The 18,580-nt window shown below is 31.3% G+C and overlaps 1 protein-coding gene across 1 annotated transcript in view; it reads right to left on the bottom strand.

The window, feature by feature from the left end:
- The window catches only part of LOC129949762 (protein spaetzle 3), a 36,199-nt gene extending 33,243 nt beyond the window's left edge, over positions 1-2,956 (bottom strand). Inside the window, exon 1 of the mRNA XM_056061404.1 lies at positions 1,406-2,956. Within this exon, the coding sequence (XP_055917379.1) occupies positions 1,406-2,303 (898 nt within the window). The 5' untranslated portion in view covers positions 2,304-2,956. The remainder of the gene's footprint in view (positions 1-1,405) is intronic.
- Positions 2,957-18,580: the final 15,624 nt, after the last annotated feature.

Genomic DNA, 18,580 nt, shown 5'->3' with positions numbered 1-18,580 from the left:
AAGAGGAGAACTTCATAACTTGTCATGCCAATTATGATTGTTATTTAATTAATGACTGATTAATTATGAATTTATTGAGGTCGGAAATTATTATTGAACCAGTCATCATGTACTGATTTATTTCACTTTCTCATTACAAAATGTTAAAATATCACACTTTCTGCCTTACATTTTATTTATTGCTGTTGTTGAACTTTAAAAAGCTTGTTTTACCGAATTATTGTTATTTATTTGTGGTGAGAATCTTAAGAATTTCACGTTTAGTGTTTTTTATTTATTTCTCTTAAAATTTAAGATAAAAAAGAAATAATTTACATAATTGTTATAATAAATGTATCATCATTGATAAATGTTATGAATTGTTTATCCATATCACACCCACGCCATTTAATAAATTAATGAAGGGAAGACTTTGTTAATGGCAATAAACATTGATGGCATTCACGTTAAGCATTTTGTTTGACTTGAATTTTGTTTACGTTTTTTTATGTGAATTTCTAAACAACTTGCACTGAAATAAAGTTTAATTAAGCTGACATTTAAAGATTTCTAAAGCCTTATTTTAATTGTATTTTGATTTTGATAACCTTTAGCTTCAGATAGACCACAAATAGGTAACTGTATAATATCCATTCTTAGATGTCAATCTTTTTTTTTATTATTTTCTCGAACAACCTATGGCAATTGTACATACTTGATTTAACTTTGCAAAGTTAGACTCGATTACTTTTTAAATACGAGCAAACCATCTTTAACTTCGCCTTACGCAAGAAAGAGTCACAAAATTGGGAATTAAAAAAAGAAACCAATCGCACTTGACATTTTACATTTTGTCCGCAACATGTGAAGTAAACTTTTAAGAGGGTCTATGACGGTGTAACAAAAATGGATGGTAACAACTCGTGAAGAGAAGTCAACATTTTATATTGCTAATGATGTTATTTTTGATTAATCATAAAACTATATGAAAAAGTTGATAGAAAAGTGGCGCTTAAAAGTCAACTTATTCCATTACATGGATCCGAATTATGCCGCCGAAAGATTGAACATTGGAAGGACCCCAAGAACTATTACCAAAACATGTTAACTTCCTAGACGAAAAGGACTTATTCCCTTCTGACATTTCCAGATAGGTCTGTTCCCTAGATTAAGCTTTGCTTGCTTTGTATTTAAGACGAGTTCATATGTATGTATTGCTTTTGAAAATAGAGAATAATAATTTTAAAAATTTACAAAGGTATATAGTTTTGGAAGTTGATAAATATTTGTTTTGTTTAGTCCTTAACAATGTTCTTTAAAAAATATTGACCCATTGTCTTTAAGGGTTTTCAAAGCCCACACAAATTATATTGATTTTTCACCTATTAGCTTCAACAAGTTATACGTAAAATTTCTTAATACTCACTTTTACTAACTGGTGATCCATTATCCTCTGCATCGTAATAGTCATCTTCTTCGCCCTCTTCAACATCATAATCAAGAACAGCGTGAACTTGGGTGCGTGATCCTTGTCCAGCCTGAACTCTTGTAAATCCAGGTGGACGTTCTGGATACGGATCATTCGAATTCCCATTACTAGCAGGAGTTGGAATAATTGGAGCAGGTGTATTAACTGGAGGTCTTGCAGTTTCAACTTCTTGAGGTTGGTCATTATTTGAATTCGGTTGATTAGCTACCCCATAGCCACCACCTTCAACTTCCTGCTGACTTGCATCTGCAGTTCCAGCTGAAAATGCTGTATGAGTTTGAGTATTATATGAACTTGTGTAATATTGCTGCTGTTGTGAACGTGTAACTTGAACAGTAGCTGGCGGTGATGGTTGTTGAGGTTGGGTGGAAGGAAATTGAGAGTAACTATTTTCTCCGTAGGTCCTTGATGATGGTTGTTGTGGTTGCTGCTGCTGTTGTTGTTGTTGAGATCCTATAGAATGCTGTTGATAATTTCCAGCACCTTGTTGTTGATTTTGATGATTAAATTGCTTTTGTCGCTGATCATAATTTTGCTGATGAGGAGCTCCTGGGCTTGTTGGAGGAATAGGTGGTAAATAGGTTTGTCCACCTTTGCGACGATTATTATTGTTATTATATTGATACTGTTGTTGGTTATGAGGTGCTAAGTATGGATTATTCTTGTAATAATCCGTCGGTACTGCATCATGCTCCTGGTGGCCAGCTGGGCCAAATAGTAGATTATTGGTATTGGAATTACGTTGAACTTGTTGAATTGGACTTAAAGTTGCTGCCCAATTATGCGCTGCTGAAATACCATTACCAAAGGGTAATGAAAAGTTAGCTAACGCCATTTTACTTAAGGGTACTTAAAGGACAATTATTGGATTCTTCTTGAAATTACTATCAAATCACAACATTCATATTTTTTTTTTTTTTGAAAAGCTCAACACGCGAGGGAATCAATAAAATAATGCCACAGCATGTTTTATTCACTCATTAACTCTTCAAACATCAAAATATTATCTCATTTTATAATATTTACTTAAATATGAAAAAACACATCAAAAACTCACAAAAACAAGCAAATAAAATCAAATCAAGCACTCGAACATTGACTTAAACAAAAGAGCTGAGCAACGAACTCGATTTTAATTATAAAATCTGAGAAAAAAAAATTCAATGTCGTCGCGCCGTCGTCTTCGCACACGTTACTGATGAAGATGATGCTACTGTGACTGCAGTCTGTGGTGTGTGATGATGCTTTTGATAGTGCGCATTCGCCGTAGGTCTACAATTTTCATCGATTAGTTATACTTTTATTTTCATCCACTTATCTCACTAAGATGCATAAAATGTTGTGACATTAAAACTTTAAAACTCAAGTTCGAAGAAAAAAATAATGCTCAAATACTTAATATCGTGGGACACTCCGCTTAAGTTAAATGCCGCTGTCATCCGCTCGCGCCAACAATTCGAACAAGACTGATCAGCTGAATAGTGCGGCAGTTCAAAACTATTATGCAAATGTCAGTCAGTCTCGAGTCTCTGTGAAAATGAAAATAAAAAATAAAAATATTGTTAACTTAAAATTTATTGATTTTGTTGTTCTTTCTCGCGTGATTTTTTGTGGTGGTAATCACCATTAACTGATATACTCAATTATGGTTACCGCATTTGTGTTTTAAATATTGCAATTGTAGTTTTTTCCATCAACAAACTCAACTATATGATTCACTGGAATCCATTAACCGGAATAGGAGTGGTTAAATTTCAAGTAGGAGTAGCAGTACGAGTCTTATACTTGTACTTCAATACTCTGATACTTATACATGAAAATGGCAAGTGTCACTCCATTTTTAAAGTACTTTGTCACTAGTTCAAAACAACAGGTTTATAAGTAACGAAATTCTTGAAAAATACTTCCAAATACTTTAAAGTACTTGGCGCTTCTTCTGATGAAGTACAAACATTTTTTTTTTGTTATATCATAATTTTACCCAATACTCTAAAATGCATTATCAAGTATCAAGTACTACTCAACTCCAAAAAGTGCTTTCCAAGAACTTATTATTTTAAGCAAAAATGTATTATTAAATAAATTTGTTAACATTTGCGCTGAAGGAAGTAAAAAAATATATAGAAAATTGCCCTATCTAGCAATAGTTTCTTTAGCAGTCAATTTTGACAGATGTCATAATTGATTAATTGACAGATGTCAAACAATCACTGAAAAACATGAGAGCACATTGGAGTCAATTAAAGTCAATTAGTATGTTATTATTAAATATGAACAACTAGAAAATTATTTCGCAAACCAAATTCATAATTTCATCTAGGAAACCCTGGGCAATCATAGCTTTTATAGAAGTTGAATTAAGGTACTAAAGAGAGTTAAGTTTTCAGTATTCTTGCCATTATAGTGTGAATACACTTTAAAACAACTCTCGATCAATTTAACTTAAGCTTTATAACCAACAAATCGGTGAACGGTGTGAGATTATTATGTTAAGTAATTTTAATAATTTGTTTGTATTTATTAGTCTTTTTATTAAATGGTGAATTTTCCCTGAGAATTGAGAATAAAGTTATGTTCCATCTTATATATTAAAAAAATGTGCTTCTTATTTGTCATATCCGTTATGTGTTCTCTTCAATGCATCCTTAAAAAGTTCAATTTTTCCTGTTATCTGGAAAAGTTCATTTATTATTCCCATACACAAAAAAGGCCCAAAGAATGAAATAATGAACTATAGGCCCATTGCGAAACTATCTGTGATACCTAAACTGTTTGAGTCAATTGTGAGTAATGTTCTTTCTTTTCATTGTAGTTCTCTTATTTGTGATAGCCAGCATGGCTTTGTCAAAAAGAGATCCACTGTAACTAATTTATTTAACTTCGTGTCCTTTTGTCTAGATGTATTTGAAAAACGCGGGCAAGTTGATTGCGTATTTACTGACTTTAGTAAAGCCTTTGACAAGTTATGTCACAATACACTAATTCTAAAATTATACCATCTAGGATTTAACAACAATTTTATAAATTGGATTTCTTCATACTTAAAAAATCGTCGTTATTCTGTTTTGTTTCGTAATGAAAGTTCAATTCAATTTGTTGTCAATTCTGGTGTCCCTCAGGGCAGCCACCTAGGTCCTATTTTATTTGTTTTATTTATTAACGACTTGGTTTCAAACTTAAAAAACTCGTCTGTCCTTATTTATGCTGATGACATTAAGCTTTTCAAAAGTATAAAATCCTCCTCTGACTGTTTATTATTACAAGAAGACTTAACAATATTTAGGGAATGGTGCAATAAAAACCGACTTGTTTTAAATGTTGACAAATGTAAAACTATGAGTTTTACACGTAAAAAAATTCCGTTTGTGTACGACTATATGTTTGATTCTTGTCCGGTATGTAAAGTTTCTATGTTTTCTGACTTAGGTATTATTCTAGATCCCAAATTATCATTTAATGATCATTTAAGTTATATAATTAAGAAAGCCAATAGGGTTCTTGGATTCATTAAAAGATTCGGTCGTGATTTTCGGGATCCTTATGTTCTTAAACTTCTATTTATTTCGTTTGTTAGACCAATTTTAGAATACGGCTGTGTGGTATGGTCACCTTATTACTCAATACATGTTTCAAGAATTGAAGCGATCCAAAAAAGGTTTCTGCGTTTCTGTCTTCGGTCTCTTCCATGGGCAAGGGAAAATCTATTTCCTCCTTATTCTCAAAGACTAGCTTTGATCAGCCTCCCTTCTTTGACTAACCACAGAAAGTATTTACAATTTTGTTTTATTGTTGGGATTATTAATGGTTCGATATCATTACCATCAGTTCTAAGTAAATTAAATTTCAGTTTCAGTCGTGCAAGTTTAAGGCGACAGCAACCTATTATTCAAATATTTAGCAGATCAAACTATGGTGTATGTAGCCCTCTCAATCAGTTAATAACAATTTATAACGAATTTCATTTTTGTTTAGAATCTGTAAATGATAATATAAAATGTAAACAATTTAAACTTATGTTTTTCAACAATATTGTATAATAAATATAAATTATGATATTAGATATTATTAGATTATAAGAATTTTTTTATATATTGTTAACGTTAGATTTTAACGAATTCAATAAATAAAATAAAATATATTTTTGAGGTGAGTAAAGGCTTGTGTATAATTTTAAAAAGAAAAAAGGCAGAACTTCGAGAGGCAGTTTATCAGAATTTGCGAAAAAGTAAACAAATATTTTTTGCAACTTGTTTAATTATATTGTATTTATTTTAATAATATGCATTTAAGTTGAAGTTATAAAGTTGCTCACTTTTTAAGAATTATAATATGTAAATGTAGGCATATTAAACTATTAGGGGTGTTATACGAAAGCACATTTTTAAATAAAATGAGTCGAAAATTAGTCATTGATAAGTTGACAATGTTTGTTTTCATTTGACATTAGTAAAACAAAAGTTCACCAATCTTTTGAAAAATACCATGTCTCTTGCAAAAAGAGCATGACATGTCCAGTCAAATCACATTTGTGAAGTATACAGTTGATGCTCAAGAGAATTTAACAGCACATACATTACTATAATCCTAGGAATTCTTTTTGGAACACTTCTTCGGGGATGGTAACTATTGTTTTAGCTTGTTGATTGTAATTAAGATCTTTGATACGATGAGTGAAAATGTGAAAGGCGTTTAGTAAAACAAACTGATGTTCGTTTAGTTTGATAAAGTTAATTGACTTAAATGTCAAAAATGGAATCAAATTGTTCCAAAATCCCAAAGTCTTGTCATGTAAAGATCGTATCTATATATTTTGTTCATTACAATCCCAAAACTATCCCACGAATTAGACATCACCAGTCGCTGTACTTAAAGCTTCATATTAATTGAGTAATTAGCCTAGACTATACGCCCGGACTGTCTTCATATGTAGTTTTTGAACTGTGACATCATTATCAGCTAAACGATGTTCGACATAATGTTCTTACAAATTAATAATATTTCAATTCAAAAACTGCTTTGGCCAGCAATTTAATTTTATTTTTGTTTTGTATTTCCACATGATGTCTAACATCAATTAATTTGTTTCTTATTTCTTATACATAATTTACCATGACACATGTTATCGACTTTTTGACTCCTTCGATAGTGTTAGACACGAATGTTTCATCAGTTTATTTGCTTCTGCCTTACCTACAATTATTGCTTATTTTCATTTTCATTTGAAGTACTCGATGGACTTAAATGTGATTTGACTTTCGAACTCAAGACATGAGATGATGATCTTCAGATTAATTGAAGATGATGATGATGATGGTAGTTGTGTGCCCATTTTTCTAGGCTATATAGATAAATCTTTTTCAAATCCATTATAGTGAAGAGGTTCAAGTTACTTAGTTTTTTTGTTTCGTATTTTGGGTCTTTCACGTGACTTACGTAAGTCAATCCAAAGCTCATCTTCTCCACTATCAAAAAAAAAAGACAAAAAGTATCTTCTTTGACTTTGGATCTTTTTAAATATGCGAAGCCTACAACGACGATAACTACGATGAACGGCAGACGATCAACGACACACGCCGCCACGCCGCCGCCGCCAATGGACACACGACTCTATAAAATCATGGGAATCCATCAGATGGAAAACCCCAAATGTAATCAATTCATTTCGGATTCCAATTGGAATTGTATTGTAAGTGACTATTGTTCGATTTAAAAGTGTCGACATAATGACATTGTTCGCATATTCGATGATGATTACCTCTTCTCGCATTTTGCATGTGCCTACCAAGAGTTTGTCCAGACACAGCAACAACTCTTCATTACATGAAACATGATGTTTTTTTTTAACAAAAAATAGGTCTGACCCTCAATCGCATAAAATAGGTTTTTAATTGAAGCATATAGCGCAGCTAAGGATGATTGATAGAGGTATTAAAAAGCATCACGAGGAGTAAAAATATCTGGAATTGGAATTTAAATAAGACATTTTAATTTATTGTGTTTTTAAATGACTATATAAAACAATGTTATTGTTATCGTTAAATTGAGTTATTAAATGTTTTTTGCCTTGTTTCTAAACCTTGACTTTTACTTCACATAGTGTTACTGAAACATGTTTTCACTAAAAGATCAATCTGCATTTCACGCTTGTAAACAAAATTTATCCCAACCTAATTTTATTTTTTTTTAAACTTAAGGTTTTTCGTTTAAAAATATTTGAGCTCTATTTTCTCTCACACAATTTTGTTATAATGACATTTAAGACAAAAATGGCAGGCTGACATCTTCTATTTTTAGAAGTAGCTTTCTTGTATTGGACTATTTCCCAGGGATTTACTTTGATGTTTCATACATCTATCTCGCTCCCACTTCTGCTTTTAATTCCCATCAAGAATAGAAATAGGAAACGTGTGACTAAATGACATTTCTTTTAAGTCAAGCGTTTGACGTTTATTGTGTATGATGTTTGTAAAAAATTTGAATAAGAAAGACTATTTCCCAGGGATTTACTTTGATGTTTCATACATTTATCTCGCTCCCACTTCTGCTATTAATTCCCATCAAGAATAGAAATAGGAAACTTGGAACTAAATTACATTTCTTTTAAGTCAAGCGTTTGACGTTTATTGTGTATGCTGTTTGTAAGAAATTTTAATAAGAAAATTTATTAATTTAGATTTCATTCATTCATAGGTTGTTGTTTAGTTTTTGCAAACATCAAAATCTTTGTTTTGGAGATTTGACATTTATCCATTAATTTTTATCTAAATGCTAAAAGTATTTCCTGTTACAGACTTAATTGCAATCAATAACAAATAAAGAAAGTACAATGTAAATTCTGAAAATTTGACTCAGAATCTTTTAGTTCTCTATAATCTGCCACTTTGACACTTTCTTTTTCTTTTTCTTAAAAGAACATCATTTGTTATTATGTTGACACTTATAGTATAAGTGTCATTCGTTTTAAGCATCGTTTTAATAATCGGACATACATTTTATCAAGAATATGTGGTTTTGAATCCTCACGCAACTCAAAAAAAAATGATCTATGAAATAACATAAATTTCGAGACTAAAAATAACAAAATTGTAGCTAACATGACTATGTCTCTCATGACTCATTCGAATTCAAGCTTAAATCTGATCCAAATTATTATTAATCAATGCAAATCAAAGTCAGTTATACGTCAGCTGTCAGAAATTGCAATTTTTTTAATTTTTCCAAAAGTGGTCTCACGCCTCTATATGCAACTGACATAACTGACTCATACAGACATTGGGCCCCCTCTAGAGGTGCTGACAGGATGAATAAACATATCAATTAACTGCTCCATAACTGTATGCTCCAAGATAAATATATTCTATCACTTGTAGTTATTCCACTCTTTTGCCAGAAGTTGTAATAGTTTCTATCAACTGACATAAATATATGTGCAGAAAAGTTGTTTGCTGTCTGTCAATCAATATTTAAATTACCTGTTTAGAACTTAAATTTTATATTTCTTTTCTCTCTGCAAAAGTATAAAAATATGTAAACAAAGTCTTAAAAAATATATATATTAACAACCAAAATGGGAAATTACACTACGAATTCCGGTAGGATTTTCCAAGACGAGACATGAGAGTGTTGTTTTCTTAAGATTCATTACCATATACACCAACATTATATGACTTAACACACCCTATAAAGGTGGGGCAAATAGCATAATAATAACTAGAGCGCTACTGCAGTGCGACCATTGTGTGTAAAATATTACAAATGTCAAAATTGTCGCATGCATTCAATATTTTGCATACTAATGTTTTTATAAATTTGATTTATTTGGAATTTCAAACGGAGAAAAGTTCATTGTATGTTAACGAATATTTGATTTATTTGTATCCAACCCATAGAAACAAGAACAACAATTGACTATTTATTCAATCCACTGACGTGTGCTTAAAATGACAGTTGAATCTACATGTGTACGTCTAACGTCAGCAAGTTTTGAATCACTGACAAACAACCAGGAAGGAAGGTAAACTTAAAATATCAAAGTTCAAACCATATATGTATGTATATTTGACATCTAGAACACGCGAAATTTGAGTTTGACAATTCTTGGCGATGACGGATAATCACCACCTGAGAGGCATGATAATCTTTTTTTTTCAATTTTCAATTCACTGGCCAGTCTATAAGCTACTTAATTATAAAACCAATTAAAAATATGTAAACTGATCGACCCTTTAGCATAGTTCTGTACAAATATCATTTTAAGCCTATAAGCTCCACCAATCACCTGCGTGATTGGTGATTGTGCTTTAAAAGTTTAGAAAACCCGTTTTGAACAAATGTGCACACTGCTTTATTTATATTACTTCTGTGTTTTAGCTCTGTTCAGTGGCCAGATCAAGGCTACCACAGAACTCTCAAAAAACTCTACCGTAGGCGCAATGTGTTTGCTTTTTTATGCCAATAGACTTAGGCATAGTGAATAATTTTTTGACAAAACTGTTTCATTCAAAAGTCGCTTATTTATAAGTTATTGGTCTTTAAGCCCTATACAAATTGAATAAACTGAATTCGAAAGGCATGATTAATTATTTAAAGCTTTTATTCTGCATGTCATTTGGATTTAACAGCAAAATAAAAAATAACAACATTTTGTTGTTTATTTTTCAGGGTTAGTTTTTGAACTGGTCACTTCGATGTTGCGGTATATCGAACGTCAATGAATTGTCATAGCTGCTGCTGAACGCGAGATCAGTTTCTTCGATACCACTTCAATTAAGATCTTAGTTAAGGTAAATTACTTTATAAGCGGTAATTAGTATGACACTATAGTAGATTGCTCATGCTCATCATATGCAAGTTTTATTATAATTTAGCATTTTCACACCGAATGAAAATCAAAGTTTATCACAGTGATCAAAAGTGAATGAAAATGATGATCGTGGGACTTTGAAGTTGTGCATGCACATTTAAGGGGAATTACATACGGCAGCGTATTCTACGCACGTGTAATTTACGTTTGTTTTTCTTTCATATTCTGTCAAGCGTTACTATTTAGGAACTAGTTCTTAGCAAAAACTAAGGTACAGTCTAATTCCATGTTTTTACATTTCCATGTTTGTGGAAATCATGATACATTACTAGAGTTGTCAGTGAAAATGGCAATGTCAATATACTCAGCAGCCATCTTGGCAATGTTCACATTAGGCTCTTTAACTTTTCATCATTTTTGAAATGTCATCAAATGAAAATGTAGTATTTTTTTGAAACGTCACAATTAATCGGCTAAAAAGAGGCCAATGGAAATAAAGTCAAGTCAAGTCAAGCCTATTGTCAGACCATTGAAAGATCTGACAATATTGTTCCATGTTTTTACATTTCCATGTATCTGGAAATCATGTTATCCTTTAAATGATTAGAGCTGTCAGTGAAAATGACAATGTCAGTATACTAAGCAGCCATCTTGCAATGTTCACATTAGGCTCTTTTAACTTTTCATCGTTTTTGAAATGTCATCAAATGATGACTTAGTATTTTTTGAGACGTCACCATTAATCGGTTCAAAATAGGACAATGGAAATAAATTCAAGTCAAGCCTATTGTCAGACCATTGACAGATCTGACAATATTATACGAGATCTTCAAAACTTGTACTTATTGCACAAAAAAGGTTAAGCAGGCGGCATTCACTCCAAAAAAAAAAAAATATCTGCCGGACTTTCCAGTTTCTTTTTAACCATCAAATGAAAGTGACATGCGATTAAGAAACGTCAAAATGAGTAACTTCAAAAGAGTAAGATTTTCCAGAATATCAACTTTTAAACGATCTCACATTACACCAATTCTCATCATAATTAATAAACTTAATGATATCTAATGTGTGAACCATTTAAACTTCAAGGAACTTAATTAATTGTGAATTAATTAAAACATTAAAGTGTATACAGATCAATCAACAAGTGTCCGTACATGACAAACTGCCTTCTAATTCGAGCTATTCACTTTCATAGCCGGACGGAAATAAGTTCTATATAATTGGGGTTTTCACATTTTACTTTATGAATATTATTATTAAAGGTAAATTAATAAAGAATAATAATAAATTAAGTATTCATTCAATAAAAACGAAAACGGATCTATAAATAGAATGAATCACAACCGGTTAAGGATGTACCTACATAATACATTTTAAGGTACTTCTCTCATCCGCAATTTATAATTTAATCTGGAATATCTCTTTAACACCATCACACCTCCAATATCTTATCTCAACTTGAAAGATCATCCAGTAACTTTGTTGACAAACGACTTTTACTTTCAACGATGTACCTCGCTGCTCTATACTCTTGGGTTATCCCCACATTGAATGAATAGCAGAAGCAACAATGAAGCCAGCAATAAGCCAGAGCCAGTTGTTGTGGTCATCAATTAACCTAAGTCGGGAAAGATCATGCCCTACTCCAATTTCAATTTCGTTGAGTGCTATGCGAGCTGGTGTCCTCTTTCGTTGAAAGATTGAAAGTGGTTGGAGGTAGGATTGCCAGATTGGGCTATTTATATATGACAGCTCAAAAATAATTGGGCTATAAGTAGCCCAAATCTTATATTGACTGTCAGTTACGTTATAGTGGAAAAACATTTTTCTTAAATGAATGTATGTTTTTTTAATTGATATTGGGCTATTATTTGAGCTACTTTTTCGGTTCTCATTTTGGACAATCGAAATAGTTTGGGACATGGCAACCCTGGTTAGTAAATTTCGAACGAATGGAGAAATGTGACGTAATTGTGTAGGATGGCGAGATGCGATGATGTTCAGTTCATGCTCAACGTTATGGATGTTCATCATGATGAAGTGCAAAAACAGTAAAAGTTGTAGATATATTGTACTTGATCTTTTTTAGGTTTTTTTTGGTAAGTTAATTGATATTTTTTGGTGGTGGGTAATGAAATTTAAATGGAACATTGCAAAGAGAATGGATTTCGTTTTGTTGATTAATATGAGTATACTAGTATATTTACATAATGTTGTTTTTATGAAAGGTAATCTTATAGTTGTTTGTTTAAGAAATTACTTAGACCAGAAATGAAGAAAAACGAAAAATAAGCTGTCTAAATAAAACTGTACATGACATCTAGAGCTCAACCACTCTAATTGACATTGTTCTGTGACAGTTCTTAGCGGTGATGGATAATTGTCAACTTAGACATAATAATACTTTTATAATTTAAGACTAAGATACTGGCCGCTGTAGGATAAAAGGATTTAAACTAAAAGAGAAGACTGGCAATGACTGTATGTGACATGTAGAACTAAGCCAAGACAATTGACTTTGGAGTTTGACAGTTCTTACCGATGTCAGATAATAGTCAACTCAGGACTTATTTTTTTTTTTAAATTTGGATTTTGGTATTTTAAGCAGTAAATAGTAGACTTGCAGAAAATCATAGGTTTTTTGAAAACATTTAAAATTAAAAATGGCTTAGTTGGTAAAGAAATTAGGGGTTATTCATACGACAAGAAATTCCAATAAACTTGAATTGGCTTAAAAGCAATATACATCCAAGTTCATATGAGATATAAGATATACCTAAATCCGCCTTAATTTTGTTTTAAATTCAATCACACCTTCTTTTCAAGGTTTGAGGTTATATGACGGAATTAGTTTATCTGAATTTATTTGAACTTAGTTCATCCAAAACAAGAAAAAGTAATTCAACGAGTAATAAATGTATACCTATTGAGAAACAAAATACACTTAAAAAATTGAAGCAAAATTAAACCCAGGAAATCCATTCCAAAACACAATCTTCTTAGAAATCAAATTTATAGCTAAAAGTTTACAAAGCACAAGCAAGATTTATGACTAAATTTTAAAAGACTAAAAACCATAAATTCCTAAACAAGATCATGTATAGGTATTTTTGCCTTGAAACAAACATTGTAAAGAAAGAAACACCTTAAGATACATATTTGAACTACACAATAAACAAATGCTTTTTTGCACAATACAAAAATATAGGCTATTGTTTATAATTTGACAGGTTTGAGATCAAGTTGATTGAGTGCACAATTAAAAAAAACCACAAAAACATAATGTGGAGCATGAAGCACGATTAACATTGTTTTGCGCCAACGAGATTTGTTTAAGTTTAAAATGCGAAAAATAATTGTTTATATGCATCATATTGTTTTTAAAATTATAGTCGATGAATAAAGTATTTATAAATTCCCAAACAAATGCATATTTCACCTTAAATGTCACTGCAGTTCCCTATAACCACTGCAAAAATGATGAAACGTCAAAACAATTAAGTCGCTTCAAAGGAGTTATTTTTTTAAGTCTATGTGTTACTTTGTCTTAGACACGATTTAAAAGGCAGAGTTTGCATTGAAATCTTTTGAAGTTACTCAATTTGACGTTAAATATTTTGTCTCGCTCCCACTTAATAGCTTTGAGGACACAGGAAAGTGAAGCTAACACTTTGATTTTTCCCAAAATGAGTGCAAGCAAAGTTAGATGATGGATGTCAAAATGTCATATTGTGCCATCTAATGTATACTAGGACTGACAGATGATGTCACCAAATTGAAGATCGTATATAATCTTAAAAGCTTGTAAAGTCTTCTTTAAATAGTCTTTCTTTTGGAGCCTTAACAAATAATATTTTAAAGGCTTTTAGTGTGCGCAATATATTCTTTACAAAGTGTCAACCTGCTTTAATATTGACAAATACACGCACATAAAATATTGCAAATATGAACTTGAAAAACATAAATGCAGGTATTATAATGAGTTAATACTTATTAGATTTATATCATACGAGTATAAGAACAAATAAGAGCGACAATGAACATTCAAAAGTTTCTTTTATGACTTTCTAAAAAATGCAAACAAAGCCATAAGTAATTGACAGATCATTAAATCTACCTTAATTGTCATTAGCTTATAATTCTGATGCCGATAAAGATCATACATTATATCGTTCACATGCAATTATTTTTCTTTCAAATATAATGCATTGTTAAAGAGTTATTGTTGTTAGCCATTATTAAATTTAATAACTGATAAATATGTGTACAAAACAATTAATAAAGGTTGACATATCAATACCATGACACCACGAATGTTTTGTCTGCATAGTGTCAAATATATCAAAGCTCCACAACGAAAGTGCTTATACTTCCTTATGAAATGGGTTTTTTAATAAGTGCCAAAATGACAGTTATCGTTAAGAACCTAGGCGCTTTGAAAGTATAGACTAGAATTAAAAGTTTCACTTAGGCGCCAGAAAAACTATCAGCCTTAACCTAATTTGGTCATTTATACCTTAATTTACCACCATCATATAAATGATCTTAATTCTAAGAACACAAAGAGGATAGAATAAAGGTACAATAAAAATGTGAATATTTATCACAATTTTTCAAGGCAATGGATATTATAAAGAAAACCGCAAACAACCATAACATGGTGGCACTACCTATTCCTACCTAAATTAAAAAGTTATGCATATCCACATCGTGCTTAAAAATGTGACTCAGTCACCACCAACCAATCAACTATTTAAAATTGCAACAAATATAGTAACAGATATTTTTTCCAAGAGACTTTGTGGTCTAGTCTATAACAATTATGCTTTGATATGGCTTTTTGTATATAGTGCCAATTCATATTGCCCATGGCTCTCTGCAATTTACAATAATAAATTGAAAGATTATAAATTACGATTGTCGTTCTAAGTTTATTAGGGGCTTTTAACGCTGACTATAAGGTTCTGTTCAACTGTTATTTCTAAAAATTAAGGCTTGGAGTAATCCAATTCAAATTCTTATGCACACCTTTACACTTACGAACTTTTTTGTTTTGGAGTATATTTTGTAGTTCACTATCTTATTTTGACAGTTGTAAAATAAGCTGTCAAATACATCCAAAACTTTAAGGAAGAACTATCAAATGCCAATACAACTCAGAAAAGGCTCAAATTTGATTCTGTACTTGATCCCGAAATATACCTAATCAAGAAGTTATAAGAACTGTCGTTATTTTAAACCCAAAACAAAACTTTTAGAATGGTTTAGTAAAAATCATAATAAGTGTGTTCCAGACATTCTCGCAGTCAAGGTAGGTCAAATGTCAAAAAGCAAACTTTCAAAATGTCTGGAACAGTTTTCGCACGAATTTGCCCGAGTTTGGACTACTTTTTTAACGTCGAAAAATATATTCGAGCAGAGTTACAGAAGATCATTGATAAGTTTCAATCAACTTAATCATGAATAAGTATCGAATTAAATAATTATCAACAAAAGTAAACTTATATTTATTTTAAATAAAAATAAAATTATTCGTTAAACTACAAAACTCAAAAAATCACTACAATGTCAAATAAATATTGACTATGTCCTTTTTTTTTACTACAAATTTCTTCTTCAGTAAGAGTTTAATAAAAAGATTTAAATTTTATGAAAATTATTTGATTAATTAAATAAAATAAAAAATATAAACAATATTCACATTTACCAAAACTAAAATGAAAATAAAAGAATTACTTAGGCAACCTTAATTCAATAGTTATTGGTACGACTGCTAGCTGTCAAAAACACATGATCGAACGTCGAATCCAATTTGACAGACAGCCAAAAAATTCCCAGAAGAAATTTCTCGGAATAATTCTGCCAAAAAGGGGAAATGTATTCTCTCGGGCACGCTCTCTTTTGTAAGAATTAGCGAAATTTTTAAAGTATTAAATGACTGCGGACTAAAAATAATTAAAACTTTAAGTCTGAAACTGATTGAAACTAGGTCTGGAACACAGCTAATCATAGGGCAACAAATTCTCATTAAAGTGTTATTGTACCTTACTAGGCGCGTTCCACCAACTGAAATCTCAAAAAGTACAACAAATCTTAAGCAATTAATGTAATTTTTTCAGAGATTTGGAGGAACAAAATGTAAGAATTGAAACGGAAACAGGACAATTTTATTTTGTAAATATATTTATGTTTTCATTTAAGTTATTCTAATTATCGGTTTACACTAGCTTACGTTTAACAAAGAAACTTACAAAGCCTCTATTACTGCCTTCAGTCACGGGACTTATTAGATGCAGTAATCAGAAATGAAATCACTTTCCCTATCTTTTTTATATTTGAACTCAACTTAAAATTATCTTCATTGATGAATCATTTCGCCATAATAAACATCAGATTAATCATTTGTTTATCTATTGCCAAAATCAATCTGAATTCAAATTTTGTTCCAATTTATTTCTTTATTTACTTCCTGATTAAAGTCATCGCATTTTTATATAGACACAACTCTTTTAGCTATCAAATTCATTGTCACACAGAAACAACTTCCTCTTGAGACAAACAAATAAATTTCCATAAAATTAAAAAATCCTCTCTAGAAGAAAAAACAAATTGTTTTATACATGGCTTTATTGTCATCCCACAGCTTTGCAAAAAAATTAATTTTTACACACGCGATTACCATAAAGTGTCAGCCATGCTGTGACATTTTATACGATCTGTGGGCGAAACTTGCATAATTTCTGACACTGACAGTTGTTAAGATATAAACTGTAACAAACATCATATTGACCAATAATATAGTGTTGCAGTTGGGTGGGTTGTTCAAACTTAAAAGAAAACAAATGGTTTAAGAGCGACCGACACGTGAGTAAAGTAATGTTGGCGATAAAAAGGGCAAAAACCAGAAATAGATGTTGGAATTTCCAATGGAATTCTAAAATGCTCTTTTTAAGTGTTTATGACATTCCAAAGGCAGCAACTACTGGGGTCTAGCCGTGTGGCATGTTTTTTTTAATAGAAAGACTCTTTCGGAGTGCTGCAAAAATATTGTCACAAAATCGCAGAGAACATTTAAACTGGACCAAAAGCTTCATGAAATCGTGTTGCAGGTGTTTTTACCACTCCACGCTATATGGAACACGGCTACACATTTCCTATAAATGAATGCAAATCAGTGGCAGACTTATTAATTATCTGTGCATGCAGGTATGAAACCTAACTAGCGGATTTTTTAAGCGATAGTTAAATGGCTAACAAAACTATTTTCAATGACCATAAGAATGTGCTGCACATAGGTCCGGATCGAGACCTATCTTAAGCGTACATCGAGGCTATAAATATGTTTGCGGTTGGGATATCGTGAGCGTGACGGATGTCTGATTGATTCTCTTAATTTTTTGCTGCCCCAAATGCATATAATCAGTTCATGTAAGTGATTAATTAGTTCTTTAAAGTTAAAGAAGTCTGGGTTATATAGTTTGATTGATCGTGATGAAAACTCACTTGATCAAATGACCGTGATAAAGGTTTTAAAGCTCAATCAAATCTTCTATGGTCATTTGGTTTTAATTCGCTCTTATACCTGTCACTTTCAATAATTTAGATGGTTGTTTAAGTGATTCATAAGCTTATAGCGCGTGCGCCATGCCAAGACAATTTATAAATAGTTGACATAAGGAAGCCAATTATATTTGTTCTCTCTCTAAACCGAGACCATGAGACTTCATTAAGTAGATCATTCAATTAAGTTTCCTTGAAGTTTTATTTATTTTGAATGTAACCCTTGTTAAAAGTTTATTGGTCTTGCCTCCTGGTTCTTTCTTTGAAAGAATTGAATTTAGAAAAAAAGAAAAAAACAATATTCAAGAATTCCATATGATAATGGATGAAGGCTACTATTCTCGGAACACCTGAGACACACCTATGAGTATGCGAGGGTAGTCAACCATGAAATGGCTAACGAAATAGAAAGGGAGCTTGGTTGGATGGATTTGAAGTATTTTATCGATTAGATACAATTATAGCTAGTTTGTTCTTTAATTTATATGTTTGCTTAAGATTTTTGTTTGACCTCAAAATATGTTACCAAATGTTTGGTGATGCATTGATATTGCATATAACATATTAGATGTTTTGATAAAATGACGTTTCTTAGTGTAAAGTGGGCCTTATTTAAATATCATTTGAACTAAGCAACATTTATAAAAAAAAAAGAACTCAAATCAATGAGACTTATGGACTTCATTCATATGCGATTAAGTACCTGTCAAACAGTAGTGCAAGTGACCTCGTGTCATAATGGAAAT

This window comes from Eupeodes corollae, chromosome 3 (assembly GCF_945859685.1).
Source record: "Eupeodes corollae chromosome 3, idEupCoro1.1, whole genome shotgun sequence".
In the NCBI taxonomy this organism is placed as follows: Eukaryota; Metazoa; Arthropoda; class Insecta; order Diptera; family Syrphidae; genus Eupeodes; species Eupeodes corollae.
Note: the sequence above shows the minus strand (reverse complement) of the source record. Positions and strands in the feature narration are given on the sequence as shown.